Raw genomic sequence first — 27169 nt, 5'->3', positions numbered from 1 at the left:
ATCGATATCGTGAATTATTTTGGCCACAATAACCGTGGTGTGAAAAATCTAACATCGTGACAGCCCTAGTTCCTAATAATCCTTTAGGTGAGTGTATGTGCTGTAGATATACGTGCTGTAGCGAACAGGGCATGTCTTAATGTAAAAGAAGCGACTGGACTAATCCCAAGAACCACAGGATTAAGACTGATGACCAGCCAAAGCTGCACTGAGATATTTTCCTCTGCAATTGCTCTGTTGTTTTCTAAGTGGATGATGTTGAACACAAACATGAGATGTTCAGTGGCCTATATATACTTTATGTCCAAAGTGTGCATTTCTTCATGAAATATGATTCAGTACGAGGTTCTTTATTGGAATCGATGGCTCCATGAAGAATCTTGCACATCCACAGAACCACTAAAGTCCCTTTAGATTATTAAAATGCTCAACATACTAAGAATAAATGTTTCTTTTATGGTATCGCTCCGAAAACCTTAATTTTTAAGAGTGTATGTTATTGTGTTTTCACTCTGTATCTGCCCACTATTGTTTTTAGGTCACACTTTACAATAAGGTTCCATTTGTTGGCATTCGTTTATTAGTTAACATGAACTAACAATGAACAATATGTCTAAAGCTTTTATTAATCTTAGTTAATGTTAATTTCAGCATTTACTAATACTAATACAAGAGTCAATCTGTTAACATTAAATGGACCTGAGCTGACATGAACTAACAGCTGTGTTTAGAGTAATACACACTGTATCACATGTATTGTTATTGTTAGTTAATGTATTAATGTTAACTAATGGGACCTTACTGTAAAGTGTCAGTGTTTTATATTTGTAATATCTGTAAATATGGACTCTACAAAGAGGGCTGGTCTTTTCCAAAGGAGAACAAAAAAAACAGGCAATACTGCCCTATATGTTGACTTGACTTAAAGAGTATTGTGTTTTTAAGTCCAAGCAACAAAAACACAATGTTCAGTGAGAGCTGGATTATGCCGGAGCCGTTCACATAAATAAATCAATCAAAAGGAACAGAAATAAATATCTGAGGAGGCATAATCCGTGATTGTTTCCCGGAGCGGCACACAGCTGTCCTGCAGACTAAATGAAAAAAGCCGCAAGTGGCACCAGATTCAGCATCAGCTGAGGGATTATGAGCTCTTCATCTCCGTCCTCTTCATCATCTTCAGCTTCACGGCCCGCGTTCGCCCCGCATGGACCCGCCGGCTCCTCGCGCGCCCTGTGATGGGACTCTGTAGAGACTGGGACGCGTTTGGCCATGGGTTCTGCATGCTGCACCGCGGAGAGAGGTGTGTGTGTGTGTTCGCCATGCTTTGCTCCAGGTGTTTGTGTCTTATCCGGAAATCTTCCTTTTGCTGTAAGAGAATGATCTGCAGTTTGCGGCGATGACAAATTTACAGTAAGATCCATTTTAATCAGTTGCTTTCTGTAGTTTCCACTCCAACATGCACTAAAGCAAAGGGAAACACTAATGACTGACAGCCAGAGAACTGGTTTTGCTGAAAATCATCTTTTTTTTAGTTTTTTGGCAGAAAGAGGATTTAGTAGTGTAATAAAGGCTGACTCTGTGTGCACCGTTTGCTCAGAGATTAGTTGAGCGACCGTAAACAGCCATCTTTGACAGGGCAAACATCAAAGGACATGCAGATTGAAGAAATATTGCAATAGAGCCATAACAAGTTTGTGGTAACACTTTACAGTAAGGATCCATTAGTTAATGCATTAACTATTAACAATGTGCAATGCATTTGTTACAGTATTTATTAAATACAACTGTTCATTGTTAGTTCATGCATTTTAGCTCAGGTCATTTAAATAATATTTGCAGTCTTTCCCTTTGAAAAGGTCAAGTAATGGATTACTCTTTTTCTATAATATAATTACAGTTACTTCTGATGTAATTGCATTATTGCATTAAATACTAGAACAATTCTATATTAAAACAATAGTGGATTTAGCATCAATATTTAATGTCTAATGTTAAAATGTAGGTTTTTAGTATAACCTTCATAATCCCTTTAAATACTTTGGTCAGTTTGAAAATAATTTATGTGATTTTATATGATTTATTTAAAAAATAATTGAAATTATGTCTTGCACAAGTGGTAGCTTCTGTAATTTTGGTTGGTGATTATAATGTCCGAGTATGAAACATATCCTGCATGCTTCACTGTTTGCTATAGCCAGTGATGATGTCTGATCCGAACACTTCCAGAGAGTTTATGTAACGCGAGACATGAAAACACACGTGACGCTCCTGTAGCTTCTCTGGACGAGCGGGTGAAATCACTCCAGCTTTCTAACAACATACCTACACTTTTTACTATTGTTCTTCTCCCAGGACACATTCAAAACAAGACAATGATCATTTCTCTGTGACTGTTTCCAACTAAACCATTTTCAAAAGTTAACAAGGGTATTGCCTGGGGAAGTACAGTATTGCTGTTTCCTCCCATTGAGACGCCGGTCTTCTGTTTGAGATGTCGTCTGTGGAAACACTTGTCTCCTCTCTTATATAATATAAGATGTTTTACTCTTTTCACTGTAGTTCAGGCATCCCTTCAGTCACTGTAAGCTTGGCCAGAGGATTTTCACCAGATTTGCATTGATTCCAGTTCTGATCCCGTGTTCTTGAGAAAACACTGATTGCTCCAGCCATTGCGTAACGCACAGATTTCCCTCAAAATCCTGCTGTCTGTTTCTCCGTGAGAAAGGATTGAAGCGCAGAAGCTTGTGTTCGCAGCTGTCGGTCTGATTGAGCTTTATGGTCAGTTGAATCCACGTGTCCTTTCTCTGGTTCCCTGTTCGCTATTGGCATCTTTTAGGCTATAACATACTAGAAGAAGAGTCAAATTATGCTTTCAGAAAGAATCAGCTCTTAATGTCACGTGCAATGGGTCTCATTCATGAAACATTCGTAAATATACGAGTAAATATGAGAGTGATTTGCGCGTAAAGAGACCTTCCCGAAAACTCATCTCCTGATTCACAAATACTTCATAAACGTCAGATGAGAGAGTGAAATGTGTGTGTGTGTTAATGAATTTCAATCAGTCGTAAATGGGACGCGCGTGCACCCTCATTCTCAATTACCATAAATCCCGCCCATTAAATCCGACTGACAACTATATATGGGCATCATATTATGACACCAAACGAAGGGTTTCAACATGTTTTCTCAAAAGCGAATGAAAAAGAAACATTTCTCAGATGCAGAAATCAAAGTTTTATTATCAGAAGTTCGTTCAAAACACCACATTTTATTTTCAAGCGTAGGCTACATAGTGGCGTATCGGGTCCTAAAGAAAAGGCAGCTTGGCAGCATTACAGATGCAGTTACTGGAGTTTCATCTGTTAATCAAACAGTCCCAGAGGTAAAAAGAAAAACAGTATGTAATTACTATATATAAAAAAATTTTTTTCAAAATGCTGTGTAAATATGTACCCGATTAAGGTGAATTAAAATGCAGCCTTAGTTATTAATGAGCAAAACGTTCGGGTGTTAAACTCACTATTTACACGTGGCTGGGAGCAGGTGTAGATTTCTTTCGTACCAACTAACATTAGGAAAATACGAACATTTTAATGAATCCGAAAATTTACGACAGAACCACTTTACACTAGCCTGGGAAAACCCAGACAACTTCCGGCAAGTTTAGATTTGCTCTGAAAGTTAGTCTGGCTAAGAGCTCATTCAAGCCCATTTCCAATCCGTCGAGATCGCGGCACCAATCAGAAGCGTTGGGGCGGGCTTTACACGATGAGGACAGCGCTGGGATTTTGAAGCAGATTTTGTAGCCTACATTACAGAGATGGATGCCGCTGTCAAACATCACTCGTTCCAATCAGCTATCGCGTCTGTTTTAAGCCATTTGAGCGTTTCCTTTTAGTTAAAAACCGAGCAAAGAACAACACTCGGAGATGTGTCTCCGCCGCTCTGCATACGTCATCTCCTTCATCGATTGGGTTTAGGTCTATCCGCGACTCCGTTGGTGACGCCCCTCTGGAAATGATTTGTCTATGACGCTTTGCCAGACCATAACTCAGTTACAACTGAGAATGCTCTGGTTTTAACCAGGCTAACTTTACACACGATTTACACAAAAATTCGTTCTGCTCGTGTTTCATGAATGAGACCCAATGTGTGTATGTGTCTAGAGAAGGACGTTGGTTCTGTTTAGGGTCGTTATAAATCAAACAGTAATATGTTTGAGAGTTGAAGGATGCTCTGATCATCTTCATCAGATCAACTCTGGTGCGTTGGGGTTTTTCCAAAATGAAGCACTTTAGGTGAACTCCCAGAAAATAGGGAAGAAAATACCCCAGAGTTCATCTCAGAAAAAAAGGGACTATAAAATGAAGAACGGGCAGGATTTAGGAGAGAATGCGCATGAAAAGCCTTCTGAATGGAAGTGATTCAGCTGTCATATAGAGGATTCCTGATGGCCAATGATCTGGTCTCACTTTATATTGGGTGGCCTTAACTACTATGTCCTTGACACTTTACTTATGTGTATGCATGTTGGTGCATTATCATTGCATTTAACATTTTACACTGTTAATACTAGTAACCGTAACCCAGCCATGGTCTCTAACCATTATAATCCTAACCTTAAACACACATCAAACTTATCAGCATTAAATGTGGGAATTTTCCAGAACAACATGTAGCCTACTACTGTACATACACCGTGAATCCATATAGTCTTTTAATGCTACAACCCTAAACCTTTGGGATAAATAGATGGGTTTGGATCCTCCAAGAAATATAATAGTAATAGATATGCAAAAGATATCTATGGAGTTATTCCGGTCAGCACAGTAATGGGTGAAAGCTGCTGCACTGTAAACAGCGATTCTAACTAACACTTTTTAGCTAACTTTGCTTCGTCTTAACTTAATTGTAAAAATCTAGTACTAGTCTGTACTATTCACATACTATGGCGTTTTTACTCAGAAAACCAAAGGTAAGATTAATTGATTGGTTTGAGTACCATTTTGTCAAGTTTTGAGGCTGGGCAGAATTTTCACTAATTTCCTCCACTTCTGCAGTTATATACAACTGAACAATTATAGAGAACATCACATGAGCTGACTTCAAGTTGATTTTCCTACAATGATTTTATTTGAACTCACCATTATGGTGATCGGTGTTCTCTTTGGTTGAGCACTTGTAACTCTCAAGTACTCTGCTCTTTTTAAGTTACTAGATCTCTTTTTTGAGTGAACTATACTAACTAAGCTCTTGTCAGTACAACATACTATTCTTATTTCATTTTATTTGTTTTTTTAAGGCAATCGGTTTGCATAAGTCTAACTAATTCAATTTTACAGTGTGTCCTTTATCTTCCAGTTCAGGACTAACTGATTTCCATGGATATACCTGAACTGATTATTATTATTTATTTATTTTTAATAATTTAAGCGAACAAACACTTCATAAAGTGTGGATAAAAACGTTATCAATTATCAACATCTTAAGGATGTAAGAGACTTCCCCGGAAAGCTACGAAAAGCCCATTGAAAGGAAGATTGTACATGGGATTTTAGCCACAAACAGACACAATCCATGTAGTTTTACAGAAGATGGTTGGTTTTTTTTTGGTTTTCATGTTTTTTATTGACTCTCAGCCTTTCATTCAATGTTTAGGTTTGAGAGAAGTTTAGGTAGTTTTAATCAAGCATTGTTTATTTTTCATCCCAATTATTATAAAATAAATAAATCCAAATATGGTTCAATATTGTCTACAGTGCGGCACAGTCCACAGGACAAGCCGAAATAAAGATGAAACTCTTGTGTTGCTCAGTTGTAAGTCGCTTTTGATAAAAGCATCTGCTGATTGATGTAAATGTAGAAGACATTGTTAAAAGCTTTATAAAGAAGAGATTATTGATATGAATGTGCCAATTACAGCCTACTTAATGATGTAATTCATGTGTTATTTTTAATGTGAACCTGATGATTAGGGATGTTTATTTTTGATTTGTGGAAGATTCAGGTTGTTTTTTATGAAGTTCCTAAACGTAAGTTAGGGAGGAGCGAGCCCATCCAATCTTTCAATCAACAAACAGAGTATATAAGCAGCCGCTTACCTCTCCCTAGTATCAGCTGTTCCAGTATCATTGTTGCTTCATGGAATAATGTCCGACATCCCGGAAATACAGCTCTTCCCGTCAGACGACGAACTGTCGAGCCTTCCCGAGACTCCGACAGCCTCACCCCGTGTAAGATCGGAAATCACGGATCATCTCCACGAGCGTTCTGGCCGAGAAATCCAGCGCTCATACAAACCACGCTCCAAAAGACAACGCTCTCCTCCACCTTCAAGACCGCCAGTTTTAACTGTGCCTCGTCCGTCTTCTCAGATTTCATCTCTCCAGGCAACAGCCGCTAATACACCGATTCCACCCATTTCGAAATGTTCAGTCAACAGCCTACGTCAAGTCCTTTCCAGTTCTGGAATCCATTTCTCCCGCAGATCGTCTAAAGTGCAACTTTACGATCTCTTCATCAGTTCCTTCAGTTCCAGCACCGGGCATCCTGATCCCACACAATCTCAACGCACCGATCCAAAGGCTACCGGCAGCGCCGCGGCTCGCACTTCCTCGTCCGCCGGTATTTCCACCCGGCCAAAAACAGCGGCCGCAAAAAATAGTTCCGCTTCTTCTCCAGCTCCAACAAACTTCATCCAGTCAGCCCCACTCCCCAGGCAAGAACCAAACTTTCAATCACTTTTCTCAGCACTCCCATCTGCTTCTCCAGCTTTTTCTAATCCTCTTCATAACCCTTGTGCCAGGCCACCTTCGCACACGGTTACATTTCTATCATCCCCAAACCAACCTACCCAAAGAGCGGATCCTAGCGTGAGGTTGCCTTCGCTAGCTATCCCCCCTCCACCCCCTCCTCTTTCCTTCCATTCCAATTCACCCCATTCCTTTCCTCCCACCTCTATCTTCCAATCATATCCTAATATCCTTCCCAGTTCACATCCGAGCGTGAGGCTGCCTCCGCAAAGGACTTCTTCTCCTTTCCCACAAACCTTCCCATTCCTCCAACTTCAGCCCATGCCAGCCATTTTGGACACCAGCCAGTAATGGGACCCTCCGATCATCATTTATCTACTTTTCCCAACACTCACACCTACTCTCCAGGTACAATCCGCTTGCCAGCCCATTCACTCTCCACAGCAGTCCATCTTCCAGCTCCTCCTAATGCAGTGGCCATGGAACCACCTCCAGTTTCAGCCCATCTCCGGTCCTTAATTCTATCAGGTGCAGATATCGATCTTCCTTCTCTACTGACTTCCGTCCCCCTCAATGAATCCCACCGCTCGTTTGATTGCGGCCCATTAACCATCAATCTTAAAAATTCTGTACAACCTTTAAAACGAGTTCTCACACTCGCAGAATTCTGCATCGCTTTTGCTAGATATACTGAAGTAATTTGCACTTCATTTCCAGCCAGACGCAAGGAATTAAACGACTACCTCTCCATTATAGCAGAGCTCAGTCTCTCTTTCGGAGGTAGTCATTTTTATACCTATCATAAGCTTTTTTCAGCTAAATGTGCCGCCCGTGTCACCCACTGGAACCAGTGTCCTTATTGGGGAGCTCTGGACCTCGAACTTTACAACAGAGTCTTCTTAGGCGTTCGGAGCCTTTCTTGCGCCATCTGCAGGTCCATTATTCATTCTACTTCAGAATGTCCCCAAACCAACCCAGATCATCCAACCCATCCAGCCCCTTTCCAAGAAAAATCCACCGCCTACGTCCCTCAACCAAGGAACGACCGCAGTCAGATATTCACCTCAGTTTCAGGTAGACAAGTATGCAACAGCTTCAATTCCTCAGGTTGCAACAGACAACGATGCCGCTTCCTTCATGTCTGCAATTTCTGCGGCGGAGCTCACGCCCGTTCCATTTGCCCCGTGCGCCGCTCCTCTGCTAACCTCAATAAAAAATTTCAAAAGTACCTGTCTAGTCCAATCATCATTTCATCACTAGCTAGAGAACTACACAACCATCCAGACAAAAACTTCACCCAATTTCTTCTTACAGGCCTGAAAGAAGGTTTTGACCCCGGCTTGGTAAGCATACCTGATTCCAGCCTGATTTGCAACAACCTTCAATCCGCGACAGCCGAACCCGATATAGTGGAAACCCTAATCAAAAAAGAACTAGATTCAGGATTCATGATCGGCCCTTTTGATTCTCCACCTTTCAAATTATTCCGTATAAGTCCTATCGGAGTAGCCACAAGAAAAATTTCAGGCAAAAAACGAATCATCATCGATCTCTCGGCTCCCCATGGAAATTCCCAACCCAGTATCAACAGCCTAATTCCTCTAGACGAATTTTCACTGCACTACCACGACATAGACCAAGCAATATCTCTCATAAAAAACGCCGGTTCCGGAGCCTGGCTAGCAAAGGTCGACATTACATCGGCCTTTAAAGTCATGCCAATTCATCCAGATTTCTGGCACCTTTTCGGCATTCGTTGGCACGAAAAATACTACTTCGCAGTGCGGCTAACTTTCGGCTGTAAAAGCAGTCCCAAAATTTTTGACATGCTTTCAGAAGCACTCTGCTGGATTCTACAAAACAATCACGCAATCCCGTACCTCATCCATCTCCTCGACGACTTCCTCGTCATCTCACCAAGTAATTTCCCTCCAGCAAAACACTTAACCGTCATCCAAACAGTGTTTTCCAAACTAGGAGTTCCCCTCTCTCTCGAAAAAACCGAAGGCCCTTCTACGTCATTGGAATTTCTTGGAATCCTCCTAGACTCTGTCAAATTCCAAGCTTCTCTCCCCAAAGAAAAAATAGATCGCATAATCACAATCGCATCAAATTTGCTGGAAGCTAACCATTGCAGCAAGCGCGATCTGCTTTCTCTCCTAGGCCACCTAAACTACGCAATGCGCATAATTCCCCAAGGCCGGCCTTTCATTTCCCATCTGCTAACTCTCGCTACCTCAGCATCTAGTTTGGAAGACATAATTTCACTAAGCCAACCATGTAGGGCAGACCTGAAATTATGGATCTCATTCCTCAAACAATGGAACGGGATTACCTTCTTCTACACCGACTTCGTGTCCCGACCTTGCGACATCACCCTGTTCACTGACGCTGCCCCCTCCAAAGGTTTTGGAGGTTTCTACAGAGGACGTTGGTTTGCCTCAACCTGGCCTCCTGAGCTAACCAATACACCTCAAACCGCTGATTCGACCGCCCTGTTCGAGCTATATCCCATAGTAGTTGCAGCCTATCTATGGGGATCCGAATGGTCAACAAAAAACATCCTGTTCCACTGTGATAATTCCGCCACCGTTTACTGTATCAACAAAAAACGTTTCAATGCTCCAAAAATCATGCCCTTTCTAAGGCGCCTCATTTGGATCTCTGCCTGTCATCAATTCATCATCAAAGCTGAACATATTCCAGGTCACAAAAATGAAATAGCTGATGCTTTATCCCGTTTTCTTTTCCAGAAATTCAGAACATTGGCTCCGGAAGCAGACTCCAATCCAACTCCAGTTCCACCTTATTCAGAACTCATATTCCTCTAGACCATCCCCTCAGTCATCTCCATACCCTATCCATGAATACCATCCTACAAGCTGTTTCTCCCAGAACGCTTCAAACATACTGGACAGCTTGGGGTTCTTTCAAAAAATTCCACAGAGCTCACAACATGGTCTTTCCAGAGTTTTCCCTCCTCTCAATATCCTCCTTCGTCACATACCTCCATCACACCACCTCAATTAAACCAGGATCAATCAAAGTCTACCTCAGCGGAATTCATTTCTTTTTTAAGCTACTCCATGGCCAACAGTGCCCCAACATTTCAAATCCCCAGATTTCTCTCCTCATCAAAGGTTTACAAAAAACCAATCCCCCTTGTCCAGACTCTAGACAACCTTTAACCATCGACATTCTCAGCATCTGCCTAACCACTCTCTGCTCAGGTCTTTTTTCTCCCATCAAAGCAAGAACCCTAGATGCCATGTTCAATTTGGCTTTCTTTCGTTTCCTCAGAGTCTCAGAATTTACCATCAACTCAAACTTCAACCCATCCATCCATCCCACGTTCTCCGACCTCCAAATAATAAACTCCGACACCATACGTTTCAACATCAAACAAAGCAAAACCGATCAATTGAAACATGGTCATTCGATTTTCATCTTCAATTTGCCAACCCCTATCCAACCATACCAGTCCTTAAACTTTTTTCTCCACCAGAGGAAATCCCAAATCACCTCTTCTCTCGATCCTCTCTTCATCGATGATGATAACCTCCCGGCCTCCAGACATTGGTTTCAAAGGAACCTCAAATCCATCCTCAACAGCTCCGGCATCCCAACCAAACAGTTTTCTTCACATTCCTTCCGAATAGGTGCAGCCACCACAGCAGCACAAAGGGGCCTTTCCGATCACCAAATCAAAATGCTAGGCCGATGGTCATCCCACGCCTTCGAAACATACGTTCGTTCAGATCTACATAACATTAGACAAGCACAACAAGCACTAGCATCCTTCTGAGTCTGGACCGCCTCTCCCTACTATTCGCATCTCCCCGCTTACCTAGCCCCGCAGGGCGTGTTCCCATCTGGATGCAGTGAGAGCTCTCCCTTTTCGGATGTGCGTGACCTACCACTCCTGGAGTGGGGTCTCCCATCCGAATCGCCGTGTGGGCTCCCCCGTTCAGATGCATCATAGGCTCTCCCGTTCGACTTGCTGTGTGGGCTCTCCCGTTTTGATTGCCGAGTGAGCTCCCTATTTATACATATGGGGGGGCTCTCTCCTTCGAAACGCAGCGGGAGCTCTCCCGGTCGAATCGCAGTATGAGCTTTCCGTTCGGGCGCCGTGGGGGCTCTCCCTTTCCGAATCGCTGTGTGATCCTTCATGTTTTTAACCATGGAGGCTCTCCCGTTCGGATCGCAGTGTGGGCCCTCCTATCCGAAAAAATCAGGACTGGAGGTACCAAGGATCGTACGTCCCTCGAATGCGACGGGCCATTATGTCTTTATGTGATCTTCGCCCCCTGCATCAGAAGGATGGTAGTTCTGCATTTCCTATGTATACCGTAGGCTCCCTCTTGCTGCGTAGGGAGTTTCCCTTCAGACACCGGTGGCCCGTTCGCCTTTAGGGACGAGGACCTTCTTCCCCATTTGTGACATCTGGAAGCCCCATGTGCTCTAACTCCATGGGGCTCCATGTCATGGATGTGGCAGGGCGTTCTCCAACCTCGTACTCAAACCTCCAGTCCCAAGATACTCCCGCAGGAGTCATTTCTGAAAGTCACTGCCGCAGCAGTGCAGCGGTGAGATGTACCCCAGTCAAATTTCCACAAGCCCATGTCGTTTCACTCCACAACGAACGCAGGCACACTCTTTAAAACACAGCTCCCGCCGGAGCTCCACTCATAGCCCCACATGGTGGGCATAGTAGGGAGACGCAGTTCCAGCCAGGAGCCCCTTTAAACATATCACTGCCGCAGCAGTGTCCATCCATGCTCCATACAGCTTTCAATTTCCACTCTTTTGGGGGGTAACATACTTTAAGCTTATAGGCATCCTGTATTTGATCACGTTATTCTAACTTGCTGTCCCAAATATTTATTCAACACTTTTGGGGGGTATATCAGAGCTCGAGTTGAAGCTGCTTCATCGAGCCCCTCTCCAGCGGACAGCAAGCCAAATAAGTTTAACCTAATATCTTAAAGATTTTATGGGCAAACAAACTCGTTAAATGAAGTTCCTAAACGTAAGTTAGGGAGGAGCGAGCCCATCCAATCTTTCAATCAACAAACAGAGTATATAAGCAGCCGCTTACCTCTCCCTAGTATCAGCTGTTCCAGTATCCCTCCAACTCCCCAAACTCCACCTTCATCTTAGGTACCTTGCCCTTTAATTAACAGGTCCTACATTTAGCCACTGGGGGGTATATCAGAGCTCGAGTTGAAGCTGCTTCATCGAGCCCCTCTCCAGCGGACAGCAAGCCAAATAAGTTTAACCTAATATCTTAAAGATTTTATGGGCAAACGAACTCGTTAACTTTATTTTAATGGAAATGTATTTTTAAACATTTATATGTATTAAAGGTCTTTGTGGTTTTAATTGATTTATTAAAGAAGACCTTGAAAGTAAAAGTCTCTCTTTAGTAACTGTATATCAATGGCTTAAGCCTCGGATACTAGGGTTAAAAGTAAGTTTTTGAATTAGCAACAGATTCTTCAGCTGTTTGCATAAGAAAGAGGGTTTTAAGGACACGCACCTGAAAATGGGTTTACTCCAGACCGCCAAATTATAGAAGTAGGACAGCCTCGGATGTGCCAGTCTGAGACACTGGTTCAAGTTTGATTTATACAGAGAATGAGAATTACTGCTGAATTTGGTCTCAGTAGCGCAAAATAATCATTTGCAAACCTTTGTGTTTTTTATTCAAATTAAACTTGGTGTGATCAGGGATTCAATTGAATAGATACTGAACAGATTCAGAAACTCTCTCTCTATCCAAACCCATCAATAATAATCTCAGGCAATCACACACTCATGTCACGCTTAGCATTAGTTTCATTTTCATGGACTTTTTGTTTGTTTCATTTCAGTTTCCTTTGTTTTAGTTTCCCGCCACTAATCAGTTGTCATGGACATTCATTTAATGAGCACACCTGTCTGTATGTAGTTCATTATCACTGTGTATTTAAGTTCCTCCTTGCCTTCAGTTCATTGTTTGTGTGTAGCATGTTGTTTCGTTGTTGTCTGAGTTAACGCTGTTTTAATACAATACAATAATCTTCTTTATCATCATCATTAAGACGTTACAGAATAGCGGACCTAATAAGAAGAAAATGTTTTTTGCAGCCCGTAAGAGTTTTTTAATTTAGTCAACTGGCTGCACTCCAACTCTGATGACGAGACAATCGAGTCTCTTTATTGGTTGGTGGGTGAACTAGTACAGCCACCTTGACTTACCAGACATGGGAACAGGAACCTGGAGAGAGGCGATCCTCTGCTGTCTGCAGTGCACAAAAAAATCCAGTATTGTTGAAGACACACCCACCCTGCCTCCTTCTGCCAGCTCCTCCGGCCCTATCAGTCGCTCCTCCGGCCCCGCCTTCCCTGCCGCCCTTCTTTCCCTCGGCTCCACTGAATTAGACTGTAAGTCGGCTCCGCCTCGGATCGGCTGGGCATCAGCTCTGCCTTGGAGTGTGAATCCCCTGACTTCGCTTTGGCTTCCGCTGCCATTTCCATAACTCCAGCTCGACCAATCGACGAGTTGGCTCCACCCGGCTCCTCATCCCTCCGGCTCCACCTTGGCTCCACCTTGGGTACGTCGTCCTCATGGCTCCACCAGCCTCCCTTGTCCCTCCGGTTACCTTGGCTCCACCTTGGGTATGTCATCCTCATGGTTCCACCAGCCTTCCTTGTCCCTCCGGCTCCACCTTGGCTCCACCTTGGGACCGTCTTCCTCATGGCTCCACCAGGCTCCTCATCCCTCCGGCTTCGACTTGGCTCCACCTGGGACCATCGTCCTCACGGGTCCACCAGGCTTCTCGTCCCTCCAGCTCCACCTTGGCTCCACCTTGGGTACGTCGTTCTCACGGCTCCACCAGCCTCCCTCGTCCCTCCGGCTCCACCTTGGCTCCACCTGGGACCATCGTCCTCATGGCTCCACCAGGCTCCCTCGTCCCTCCGGCTTCACCTGGGACCATCGTCCTCATGGCTCCACTAGGCTCCCTCGTCCCTCCGGCTCCACCTTGGCTCCACCTGGGACCATCGTCCTCATGGCTCAACTAGGCTCCCTCGTCCCTCCGGCTCCACCTGGGACCATCGTCCTCACGGCTCCACCAGGCTCCCTCGTCCCTCCGGCTCCACCTTGGGTATGTCGTCCTCACGGCTCCACCTGCCTCCCTCGTCCCTCCGGCTCCACCTTGGCTCCACCTGGGGCCATCGTACTCACGGCTCCACCTGCCTCCCTCGTCCCTCCGGCTCCACCTGGGGCCATCGTACTCACGGCTCCACCAGGCTCCCTCGTCCCTCCGGCTCCACCTTGGGTGTGTCGTCCTCACGGCTCCACCAGCCTCCCTCATCCCTCCGGCTCCACCTTTGGCCTCAGGATTCCTATGGTCCTGTCATCGGCTCAGCTTTGGAAGTCGGGCCGATAACTCCACCATGGCAAAATGTGTTACATTTTCTATGAAGCCTGTATTTATTCTACATTATGCAGATGTAAAATGTATTATGCAACAAAAAAAACACATTAAAACCCACATTTAATCGTCTCATGAATAATTGTAACAAGTTACAGTATAATACATTTATAATACCCTAACTTTTAAGAGTATAACACGGTTTATGTCCACTTGTACTACCGTTCAAAATGTTGGTACCAGTAAGATTATTTTTTAAAGAAATTAATGATGTTTTCAATGATAAAAAATATATATTTTAAATAAATGCAGTTCTTTTGATTTTTCTATTCATACTGACAAATAAAATGCATGATGGTTTCTACAGAAATATGAATAACATCGATAAAAATCATAAATGTTTCTTGATCATCAGATCCTCATATTAGAGTGATTTCTGAAGGATCGTGTGACACTGAAGACTGGAGTAATGATGCTGGAAATTCAGCTTTGATCACAGGAATAAATTACACTTTACTATATATTCACATAGAAAACAGCTGTTTGACATTATAATAATATTTCACTGTTTAACTGTATTTTAATCAAATAAATGCAGCCTTGGTGAGCAGAAGAGACTCTTTCAAAAACATTTAAAAAATCTTACCGACCCCAAACTTTTGAGCACTAGTGTAAGTTATAATGGATTATAATTCCCATACATGTAATGTGTTGTAAGTCTGATATCTTGACATTGTTTATTTAAGATCCGCACAGTACTTAATCTTACGAGGGAAGGTTGATCATATTTGATCATGTATTTTCAAATGCGAGTGGTTTAATAACCCTTTACATCTGAAACATGATATAAGAGCAGTTTTCACTCTCTAGATCAGCTCTGTTCTCGTCAGTGTGTTTCTTCATCCTTCCCCTTCATAGTTCATTTTTAACCGCATCTTTTGTCCTAATATCCACACTATCGATTTGTTTGACCTGTGTCTGTGTGTGTGTGTGTGTGTGTGTGTGTCAGTGCCGTTCTCCGAGGCCTCGTCCTTCTCCAGACAGCGGCTCCTGCAGAAGAACCGGAGTCTGTCAGTGTCTCGGCTGCTCCTGCGCTCCAACAGTGACAACAGTCTGCCGGCGCGAGCCGTGAGTCCAGAGCAACGGGCCGCTCTCAGTCTGTCCCCGCAGAAGATGCTGAGAGACCCGAGCGCTCGCGTGAAGATGGTGACGGGTCGCAGCGGCAGGACCGTCCCGAGCAGCCGCTCCCTGTCCATCAGCCTGGAGGACGAACACAGCACTCAACTCAAGTGGTAGGCCAGACTCAACCAAACGCAAACGTTAAGCTTCCCATCATATACGTATGGCTGTGTAGGGGTGTAGCGAGACCCTCATGTCCCGATGCGTTACATATCACGATACTGAACCATACCATATTACTGCGATACTCCAAGACATGTGGGAAAAGGTTAACTTAGTGCTGATAACCCAATGCACAGGACAATAACCCGAATAACAATATTCATGATTCTGAAGCTGAAAGCAGAATTATTTTAGATTAATATGCTTGCACTCTTTCACTGACTAGATATGTTTATTCACGAGTTCCTTTGCCCATATAATCTTTAAGCTAATAAGGTTAAGCGAATGTGGCTTGATGTCCGCAGTGGAGGGGCTCGAGGAAGCAGCCTCAACTTGAGCTTAGATAAACCCCCCAGTGGGACTACTAATGCTTAGATGATGAGTAGGGTAGCAAGATAACTATATCATGTAGGTGGAGTTGGGGAGGTGGAGGGACGCCAGAACAGCTGATGCCAGAGCGAGGTGAGCGGATGCTTATATGCTCCAGCAGTTTATTGAAAGATTAGATGGGTTCACTCCTCCCGAAATTACGTTGTGAACTTCACAAATAATGTATTCTGCTTTTTACTGGTAACATCAGACATTTGGCTTTATCAGGATCCCCATTTCATTATTATACATTATATTCTACATTATAGTAGTTTAATGTAGTACTGGCACTAAAACTCTGTAAACTTGATTTTTTTTTCTCACACAAGAATTTTCATTTTGGTTGAACTATACACAATACATATTGTCACTATCCACGGTACATATTGTAATTTTGTATTTCGCTATATTGTTACAGCCCTACTGTCTATAAATAATCACGACTAACACGTTCAGTTTTAGTTTACCAAGGAAATGAAACTACGTAATCAGCCTTTGCTTAATTATTATAAGGGTGAATTTATGCAACAGTTCTTTCAAGATGACCAACCTAACCCAATGCATTTTTTGACATCATTTTATGTGAATATGTTCGTTCAAGTGCTAGAAGACGTGAAGCAGAACTCATTTCAGTATTCCCACACAGTTCCCTCTCGCTTCTTCTTGCGCTTGAATGTTTAGTTGCCAAGGCTTAACCTTCAGTGAAGATGCAGCGCTGGCTCACATTTGTTCACGTTCATGTTCTTACAACATTGCTTTCATAGAAATGCGCTTTTACCAAATGTAAAGTTGTGTGTCTGTGCTCCTGCAGTGCCAATGGCCGAGCGTGTGTGCAGAGCGGCAGGAGGAAGATGTACAGCGCCGTTCCCGGCCGGCGGTTCGTGGCGGTTCGCTCATACCTCCCTCAGGCTGGCGGAGAGATCAGCCTCCACAAGAACGAGCGGGTCAGAGGTCAGTGCGGGGTCAGAGGTCACCGCTGGGGTCTGGATGCTGCCTCGCTCCTCACTTCGCGTCTCTCTTGTGTGCAGTTCTCAGTGTTGGTGAAGGAGGATTCTGGGAAGGCAACTGTCGAGGTCAGGTGGGCTGGTTCCCTGCGCGGTGTTTGGAAGAGATTCCTGTCAAGCCTGACAAAGAGAGACCCAGTAAGTGTGTGTTGAGAAGGACCATCAGGATAAATCGCTTCTGCTGTTTTATTCCTCATCCGTAAAGTTGAAAGCATTTGCTAAATGGATAGGTGTAGATTATGACTCTCTGTAGGTTTAAAGAGGTGCTGTTACACCCCTCTTACACAGTCTTGATGATGTTTCAGGCTCTACTAGAACAGGTTTTCCTGCTTGAATGTTGATTATTCTCCTCATATTCTCCATTGTTGCGGCTCCTCTCTTCCCAGTCTGTCAGTAATGCTCTGTTTACTTCCTGTCTCTATGAAGCCACTCCTTCTGAAAAGCACACTGTGCTCTGATTGGTCGGCTGGAGCAGTGTGTTGTGATTGGTCGAGCGCTTCGAGTGTGTCTGGGAAATGTCCCGCCCCTTTCCATAACCACCAGTTTAACACACTACTAACTAACTCAACCAGGCCCCGCCCCTTTATTCTGCGCATTAATTATTATAATGAGGAATATACTTACTATTATATTAAGTATAAATTTAATCTAAGTAACAATAAATGTGTGCACTATTGCAAATATATATATATTTTTTGGTGCTATTTGGACTTATACTATAGCCTATAGAATTAGATTTTTGTATAATTAATCTATTTATATATAGTGTGAACAACATCGGTTTTGATGGAGCTGGATGGACTGGGTGTGTAAAACCAGTAACACTAACGTCTTGTTGGCAAAATAAGCATGCGTTTATGGATTTAAATAAATATGATCATATACAATGAAAATGTTATTATTAGTGTTTTATGATGTACTAAAATACACAGAGCTGCAAATATTATCTGCCACTATTTGCACTAAGAATAAATATCATCTAAGTAACACTTAGTACAAAAACCATATGAACTATTTTTGTGGTTATACAAATGGTAGTCAAAAAAACATGGTTTTACTTTGATAAATATAAAATAAATAATCGATGTGGTTTGTTCTCCAGAGAGCGGGATGGAGAGGAACGATAAGAAGAGGCTGTTCAGACACTTTACTGTCGGCTCCTATGACAGCGCTGACAGGTAAGGACCTGATTGAAAGCATGCAGGACCTTTAGGACGTGTTCTGGCTGTTCAGTTTCTGTCCATATTTCAACATCAAATTATGTTCCTCTTCAATAACTCAACACAGGCTTGACGTCCTGAAGCTTAGGTTTCTCACAGAGACTGAACTGCATGTTTAGGCCTAATCCAAACCCTGTCTGTGAAACCAGGCCTAAGATTCATATGCAACGATCTCTTATGTTATGTCACAAGATGTTATATCACGTGTCACGTGCGCTTTAATACAAAACATCCTCAGACAGTAAATTATGCACAACCATAAAATATGAATGATCATAGGAGGAGTGACAGGCGCACGTTCTGGAGAGGTTCTCTCAAAGTTAAGAGAGACGTGTGTGTTAGATCAGATCAGCTGAAGAGCAGCGGCGCCAGCGAGCGGAGCGGTTAAAGCGCGGTGGAACTGTGCGGCGACGCCGTCGGATCCTCGTCATTCATCACAGGAGATCCGATGATCCGCCACGATGAACTGCGCGACGGGGAGGAGGAGGAGGAGGATGAAGGGCTTGAATAACGCGCATCATTTCCTCCACAGTGAGTGTGTGACCGAGCAGAAGACTGTGGTGTTACAGAAGCAGGACAACGAAGGCTTCGGGTTCGTGCTTCGAGGAGCTAAAGGTAAGTCTTCATCATCATTCTCATCATCATTCTCATCATCATTCTCATCATCTTCCTTATCTTCTTCATCATCATCTTCATCATCATCTTCATCATCATCCTCATCATCTTCATTATCATCTTTATTCTCGTCATCTTCATCATCATCATCTTCATCATCATCTTCATCATCATCATTATTCAACACTCAGCACGCAGTGTTATGATGATGTTAGGCACGTGAAGGGTTGATGTCAGTGAAGCAGAACTTTCAAGAAGTGTATATTAAAAAAAACTACTTGCAGGTTTATTTATGAATTAAAGGCCACATTAAAGACACTTTCATGACTATATTTTTAACAAAATTAAGTCACTTTGTAATTATGTCAAATTAAACGTTTTACTTTAAAGTAAATTTGTAATCATTGTTTTAATAATCTTTTGTATTGCTTTAAAGAATTGGACTTATTCTGATGTGTTGACTAGCATCACAATGAATGCATCTTTGATGAATAAAAGTATCAATTTCAATTAAAAAAAAATCTTACCCTTAAACCTTTTAAATGGTAATGTATGACGGTTTCCACAGAAATCTGAAGCAGCACAACTGTTTTCAACACTGATAATAATCATAAATGTTTCTTGAGCATCAGATCCTCATATTAGAGTGATTTCTGAAGGATCATGTGACACTGAAGACTGGAGTAATGATGCTGAAACTCAGCTTTGATCACAGGAATAAATTACACTTACTATATATTCACATAGAAAACAGCTGATTTACATTATAACAATATTTCAGTTTTTACTGTATTTTTGGTCAAATAAATGCAGCCTTGCTTTGAATATCCTAAAAAAAATATTATTCCAAACTTTTGTTTTATATCACAAAAGCATATATAACTCTAAAGCAGGTTGTTTGTAACACTTGATGTCACAGGAGTTAATGTGAGTAGTATGGTGTTGAAAGCATGAGACTGTATAACACAGATGAATGAGTGTAAGATGAAGCGTCTGTAGTATTGTGTTTTAAAAGCATGAGACCGCCTAACACAGATAAAGGACTGGTGAGCGTGTGGTGTTTGTGTTCCCGCAGCCGATACGCCGATCGAGGAGTTCATCCCCACACCGGTGTTCCCGGCGCTGCAGTACCTGGAGTCTGTGGATGAGGGCGGTGTTTCCTGGCTGATGGGGCTTCGCACCGGGGACTTCCTGCTCGAGGTAAGAGCCAATCACAACACACTTCCATCAGAGCCAATCAGAAAACTCTTCACTCAGAGCCAATCAGAACACGCTTCCCTCAGAGCCAATCAGAACACGCTTCCTTCAGAGCTAATCAGAACACTTCCCTCAGAGCCAATCACAACACACTTCCATCAGAGCCAATCAGAAAACTCTTCACTCAGAGCCAATCAGAACACGCTTCCCTCAGAACCAATCAGAACACGCTTCCCTCAGAGCCAATCAGAACACGCTTCCTTCAGAACCAATCAGAACACTTACCTCAGAGCCAATCAGAACACGATTCCCTCAGAGCCAATCAGAACACGCTTCCCTCAGAGCCAATCAGAACACGCTTCCCTCAGAGCCAATCACAACACTCTTCCTTCAGAGCCAATCAGAACACGCTTCCCTCAGAGCCAATCAGAACACGCTTCCCTCAGAGCCAATCAGAACATGCTTCCCTCAGAGCCAATCAGAAGACGCTTCCCTCAGAGCCAATCAGAACACGCTTCCCTCAGAGCCAATCAGAACACGCTTCCCTCAGAGCCAATCAGAACACGCTTCCTTCAGAGCTAATCAGAACACTTCCCTCAGAGCCAATCAGAACACGCTTCCCTCAGAGCCAATCAGAACACGCTTCCTTCAGAGCTAATCAGAACACTTCCTTCAGAGCTAATCAGAACACGCTTCCCTCAGAGCCAATCAGAACACGCTTCCTTCAGAGCTAATCAGAACACTTCCTTCAGAGCTAATCAGAACATGCTTCCCTCAGAGCCAATCAGAACACGCTTCCTTCAGAGCTAATCAGAACACTTCCTTCAGAGCTAATCAGAACACGCTTCCCTCAGAGCCAATCAGAACACGCTTCCTTCAGAGCTAATCAGAACACTTCCTTCAGAGCTAATCAGAACACGCTTCCTTCAGAGCCAATCAGAACACGCTTCCCTCAGAGAAATCAGAACACGCTTCCCTCAGAGCCAATCAGAACACGCTTCCCTCAGAGAAATCAGAACACGCTTCCCTCAGAGCCAATCAGAACACGCTTCCCTCAGAGAAATCAGAACACGCTTCCCTCAGAGCCAATCAGAACACGCTTCCCTCAGAGCCAATCAGAACACGCTTCCCTCAGAGCTAATCAGAACACGCTTCCCTCAGAGCCAATCAGAACACGCTTCCCTCAGAGCCAATCAGAACACGCTTCCCTCAGAGAAATCAGAACACGCTTCCCTCAGAGCCAATCGGAACACGCTTCCCTCAGAGCCAATCAGAACACGCTTCCTTCAGAGCTAATCAGAACACTTCCTTCAGAGCTAATCAGAACACGCTTCCCTCAGAGCCAATCAGAACACGCTTCCCTCAGAGAAATCAGAACACGCTTCCTTCAGAGCCAATCAGAACAAACTTCCCTCAGAGAAATCAGAACACGCTTCCCTCAGAGCCAATCAGAACACGCTTCCCTCAGAGAAATCAGAACACGCTTCCTTCAGAGCCAATCAGAACAAACTTCCCTCAGAGCCAATCAGAACACGCTTCCCTCAGAGCCAATCAGAACACGCTTCCTTCAGAGCTAATCAGAACACTTCCCTCAGAGAAATCAGAACACGCTTCCTTCAGAGCCAATCAGAAAACTCTTCACTCAGAGCCAATCAGAACACGCTTCCCTCAGAGCCAATCAGAACACGCTTCCTTCAGAGCTAATCAGAACACTTCCCTCAGAGCCAATCAGAACACGCTTCCCTCAGAGCCAATCAGAACACGCTTCCCTCAGAGCCAATCAGAACACGCTTCCTTCAGAGCTAATCAGAACACTTCCCTCAGAGCCAATCAGAACACACTTCCCTCAGAGCCAATCAGAACACGCTTCCTTCAGAGCTAATCAGAACACTTCCTTCAGAGCCAATCAGAACACGCTTCCCTCAGAGCCAATTAGAACACTTCCTTCAGAGCCAATCAGAACACGCTTCCCTCAGAGCCAATTAGAACACGCTTCCCTCAGAGCTAATCAGAACACTTCCTTCAGAGCCAATCAGAACAAACTTCCCTCAGAGCCAATCAGAACACGCTTCCCTCAGAGCCAATCAGAACACGCTTCCTTCAGAGCCAATCAGAACACGCTTCCTTCAGAGCTAATCAGAACACTTCCTTCAGAGCCAATCAGAACAAACTTCCCTCAGAGCCAATCAGAACACGCTTCCCTCAGAGAAATCAGAACACGCTTCCTTCAGAGCCAATCAGAACACGCTTCCCTCAGAGCCAATCAGAACACTTCCCTCAGAGAAATCAGAACACGATTCCCTCAGAGCCAATCAGAACACTTCCCTCAGAGCCAATCAGAACACGCTTCCCTCAGAGCCAATCAGAACATGCTTCCCTCAGAGCCAATCAGAACAAACTTCCCTCAGAGCCAATCAGAACACACTTCCCTCAGAGCCAATCAGAACACGCTTCCCTCAGAGCCAATCAGAACACGCTTCCTTCAGAGCCAATCAGAACACGCTTCCCTCAGAACCAATCAGAACACGCTTCCTTCAGAGCTAATCAGAACACTTCCTTCAGAGCTAATCAGAACACGCTTCCCTCAGAGCCAATTAGAACACGCTTCCCTCAGAGAAATCAGAACACGCTTCCTTCAGAGCCAATCAGAACATGCTTCCCTCAGAGCCAATCAGAACACGCTTCCTTCAGAGCCAATCAGAACACACTTCCCTCAGAGCCAATCAGAACACGCTTCCCTCAGAGAAATCAGAACACGCTTCCTTCAGAGCTAATCAGAACACTTCCCTCAGAGAAATCAGAACACGATTCCCTCAGAGCCAATCAGAACACTTCCCTCAGAGCCAATCAGAACACGCTTCCCTCAGAGCCAATTAGAACACGCTTCCCTCAGAGAAATCAGAACACGCTTCCTTCAGAGCCAATCAGAACAAACTACCCTCAGAGCCAATCAGAACAAACTTCCCTCAGAGCCAATCAGAACATGCTTCCCTCAGAGCCAATCAGAACACGCTTCCTTCAGAGCCAATCAGAACACGCTTCCCTCAGAGCCAATCAGAACACGCTTCCCTCAGAGAAATCAGAACACGCTTCCTTCAGAGCTAATCAGAACACGCTTCCCTCAGAGCCAATCAGAACACGCTTCCCTCAGAGAAATCAGAACACGATTCCCTCAGAGCCAATCAGAACACTTCCCTCAGAGCCAATCAGAACACGCTTCCCTCAGAGCCAATCAGAACACTTCCCTCAGAGCCAATCAGAACACGCTTCCCTCAGAGCCAATCAGAACATGCTTCCCTCAGAGCCAATCAGAACACGCTTCCTTCAGAGCCAATCAGAACACGCTTCCCTCAGAGCCAATCAGAACACGCTTCCCTCAGAGAAATCAGAACACGATTCCCTCAGAGCCAATCAGAACACTTCCCTCAGAGCCAATCAGAACACGCTTCCCTCAGAGCCAATCAGAACATGCTTCCCTCAGAGCCAATCAGAACAAACTTCCCTCAGAGCCAATCAGAACACACTTCCCTCAGAGCCAATCAGAACACGCTTCCCTCAGAGCCAATCAGAACACGCTTCCCTCAGAGCCAATCAGAACACGCTTCCCTCAGAGCCAATCAGAACAAACTTCCCTCAGAGCCAATCAGAACACGCTTCCTTCAGAGCTAATCAGAACACTTCCCTCAGAGCCAATCAGAACACGCGTCCCTCAGAACCATTCAGAACACGCTTCCCTCAGAGCCAATCACAACACTCTTCCTTCAGAGCCAATCAGAACACGCTTCCCTCAGAGCACGCGTCCCGTTATACTTCAGCCAATCAGAACACACTTCCCTCAGAACACGCGTCCCGTTATACTTCAGCCAATCAGAACACACTTCCCTCAGAACACGCGTCCCGTTATACTTCAGCCAATCAGAACACACTTCCCTCAGAGCACGCGTCCCGTTATACTTCAGCCAATCAGAACACACTTCCCTCAGAGCACGTGTCCCGTTATACTTCAGCCAATCAGAACACACTTCCCTCAGAACACGCGTCCCGTTATACTTCAGCCAATCAGAACACACTTCCCTCAGAACACGCGTCCCGTTATACTTCAGCCAATCAGAACACACTTCCCTCAGAACACGCGTCCCGTTATACTTCAGCCAATCAGAACACACTTCCCTCAGAACACGCGTCCCGTTATACTTCAGCCAATCAGAACACACTTCCCTCAGAACACGCGTCCCGTTATACTTCAGCCAATCAGAACACACTTCCCTCAGAGCACGCGTCCCGTTATACTTCAGCCAATCAGAACACACTTCCCTCAGAACACGCGTCCCGTTATACTTCAGCCAATCAGAACACACTTCCCTCAGAACACGCGTCCCGTTATACTTCAGCCAATCAGAACACACTTCCCTCAGAACCAATCAGAACACGCTTCCTTCAGAGCTAATCAGAACACTTCCCTCAGAGCCAATCAGAACACGCTTCCCTCAGAACCATTCAGAACACGCTTCCCTCAGAGCCAATCACAACACTCTTCCTTCAGAGCCAATCAGAACACGCTTCCCTCAGAGCACGCGTCCCGTTATACTTCAGCCAATCAGAACACACTTCCCTCAGAACACGCGTCCCGTTATACTTCAGCCAATCAGAACACACTTCCCTCAGAACACGCGTCCCGTTATACTTCAGCCAATCAGAACACACTTCCCTCAGAGCACGCGTCCCGTTATACTTCAGCCAATCAGAACACACTTCCCTCAGAACACGCGTCCCGTTATACTTCAGCCAATCAGAACACACTTCCCTCAGAACACGCGTCCCGTTATACTTCAGCCAATCAGAACACACTTCCCTCAGAACACGCGTCCCGTTATACTTCAGCCAATCAGAACACACTTCCCTCAGAACACGCGTCCCGTTATACTTCAGCCAATCAGAACACACTTCCCTCAGAGCACGCGTCCCGTTATACTTCAGCCAATCAGAACACACTTCCCTCAGAACACGCGTCCCGTTATACTTCAGCCAATCAGAACACACTTCCCTCAGAACACGCGTCCCGTTATACTTCAGCCAATCAGAACACACTTCCCTCAGAACACGCGTCCCGTTATACTTCAGCCAATCAGAACACACTTCCCTCAGAACACGCGTCCCGTTATACTTCAGCCAATCAGAACACACTTCCCTCAGAACACGCGTCCCGTTATACTTCAGCCAATCAGAACACACTTCCCTCAGAGCACGCGTCCCGTTATACTTCAGCCAATCAGAACACACTTCCCTCAGAGCACGCGTCCCGTTATACTTAAGCCAATCAGAACACACTTCCCTCAGAGCACGCGTCCCGTTATACTTCAGCCAATCAGAACACACTTCCCTCAGAACACGCTTCCCGTTATACTTCAGCCAATCAGAACACACTTCCCTCAGAACACGCGTCCCGTTATACTTCAGCCAATCAGAACACACTTCCCTCAGAGCACGCGTCCCGTTATACTTCAGCCAATCAGAACACACTTCCCTCAGAACACGCGTCCCGTTATACTTCAGCCAATCAGAACACACTTCCCTCAGAACACGCGTCCCGTTATACTTCAGCCAATCAGAACACACTTCCCTCAGAGCACGCGTCCCGTTATACTTCAGCCAATCAGAACACACTTCCCTCAGAACACGCGTCCCGTTATACTTCAGCCAATCAGAACACACTTCCCTCAGAGCACGCGTCCCGTTATACTTCAGCCAATCAGAACACACTTCCCTCAGAACACGCGTCCCGTTATACTTCAGCCAATCAGAACACACTTCCCTCAGAACACGCGTCCCGTTATACTTCAGCCAATCAGAACACACTTCCCTCAGAACACGCGTCCCGTTATACTTCAGCCAATCAGAACACACTTCCCTCAGAGCACGCGTCCCGTTATACTTCAGCCAATCAGAACACACTTCCCTCAGAACACGCGTCCCGTTATACTTCAGCCAATCAGAACACACTTCCCTCAGAACACGCGTCCCGTTATACTTCAGCCAATCAGAACACACTTCCCTCAGAGCACGCGTCCCGTTATACTTCAGCCAATCAGAACACACTTCCCTCAGAACACGCGTCCCGTTATACTTCAGCCAATCAGAACACACTTCCCTCAGAACACGCGTCCCGTTATACTTCAGCCAATCAGAACACACTTCCCTCAGAACACGCGTCCCGTTATACTTCAGCCAATCAGAACACACTTCCCTCAGAACACGCGTCCCGTTATACTTCAGCCAATCAGAACACGCGTCCCGTTATACTTCAGCCAATCAGAACACACTTCCCTCAGAACACGCGTCCCGTTATACTTCAGCCAATCAGAACACACTTCCCTCAGAACACGCGTCCCGTTATACTTCAGCCAATCAGAACACACTTCCCTCAGAACACGCGTCCCGTTATACTTCAGCCAATCAGAACACACTTCCCTCAGAACACGCGTCCCGTTATACTTCAGCCAATCAGAACACACTTCCCTCAGAACACGCGTCCCGTTATACTTCAGCCAATCAGAACACACTTCCCTCAGAGCACGCGTCCCGTTATACTTCAGCCAATCAGAACACACTTCCCTCAGAGCACGCGTCCCGTTATACTTCAGCCAATCAGAACACACTTCCCTCAGAGCACGCGTCCCGTTATACTTCAGCCAATCAGAACACACTTCCCTCAGAACACGCGTCCCGTTATACTTCAGCCAATCAGAACACACTTCCCTCAGAACACGCGTCCCGTTATACTTCAGCCAATCAGAACACACTTCCCTCAGAACACGCGTCCCGTTATACTTCAGCCAATCAGAACACACTTCCCTCAGAGCACGCGTCCCGTTATACTTCAGCCAATCAGAACACACTTCCCTCAGAACACGCGTCCCGTTATACTTCAGCCAATCAGAACACACTTCCCTCAGAACACGCGTCCCGTTATACTTCAGCCAATCAGAACACACTTCCCTCAGAGCACGCGTCCCGTTATACTTCAGCCAATCAGAACACACTTCCCTCAGAGCACGCGTCCCGTTATACTTCAGCCAATCAGAACACACTTCCCTCAGAACACGCGTCCCGTTATACTTCAGCCAATCAGAACACACTTCCCTCAGAGCACGCGTCCCGTTATACTTCAGCCAATCAGAACACACTTCCCTCAGAACACGCGTCCCGTTATACTTCAGCCAATCAGAACACACTTCCCTCAGAGCACG

General features: G+C 44.8%; 1 protein-coding gene across 1 annotated transcript in view; it reads left to right on the top strand.

Moving 5' to 3' along the window:
- shank2a (SH3 and multiple ankyrin repeat domains 2a) overlaps positions 1-27169 on the top strand; it is a 66266-nt gene that overhangs the window by 23324 nt on the left and 15773 nt on the right. Inside the window, exons 11-16 of the mRNA XM_056244600.1 lie at positions 15186-15468; positions 16698-16837; positions 16915-17028; positions 17993-18068; positions 18643-18725; positions 19801-19925. Coding sequence (XP_056100575.1) covers positions 15186-15468; positions 16698-16837; positions 16915-17028; positions 17993-18068; positions 18643-18725; positions 19801-19925 — 821 coding nt within the window. The remainder of the gene's footprint in view (positions 1-15185; positions 15469-16697; positions 16838-16914; positions 17029-17992; positions 18069-18642; positions 18726-19800; positions 19926-27169) is intronic.

The sequence above is a fragment of the Rhinichthys klamathensis genome, unplaced genomic scaffold (genome assembly GCF_029890125.1).
Source record: "Rhinichthys klamathensis goyatoka isolate OS25496 unplaced genomic scaffold, OSU_Roscu_1.1 h1tg001016l_1, whole genome shotgun sequence".
NCBI lineage: Eukaryota > Metazoa > Chordata > Actinopteri > Cypriniformes > Leuciscidae > Rhinichthys > Rhinichthys klamathensis.
The sequence above is the reverse complement of the archived record's forward strand: the minus strand, read 5'-3'. Positions and strand labels throughout refer to the sequence as shown.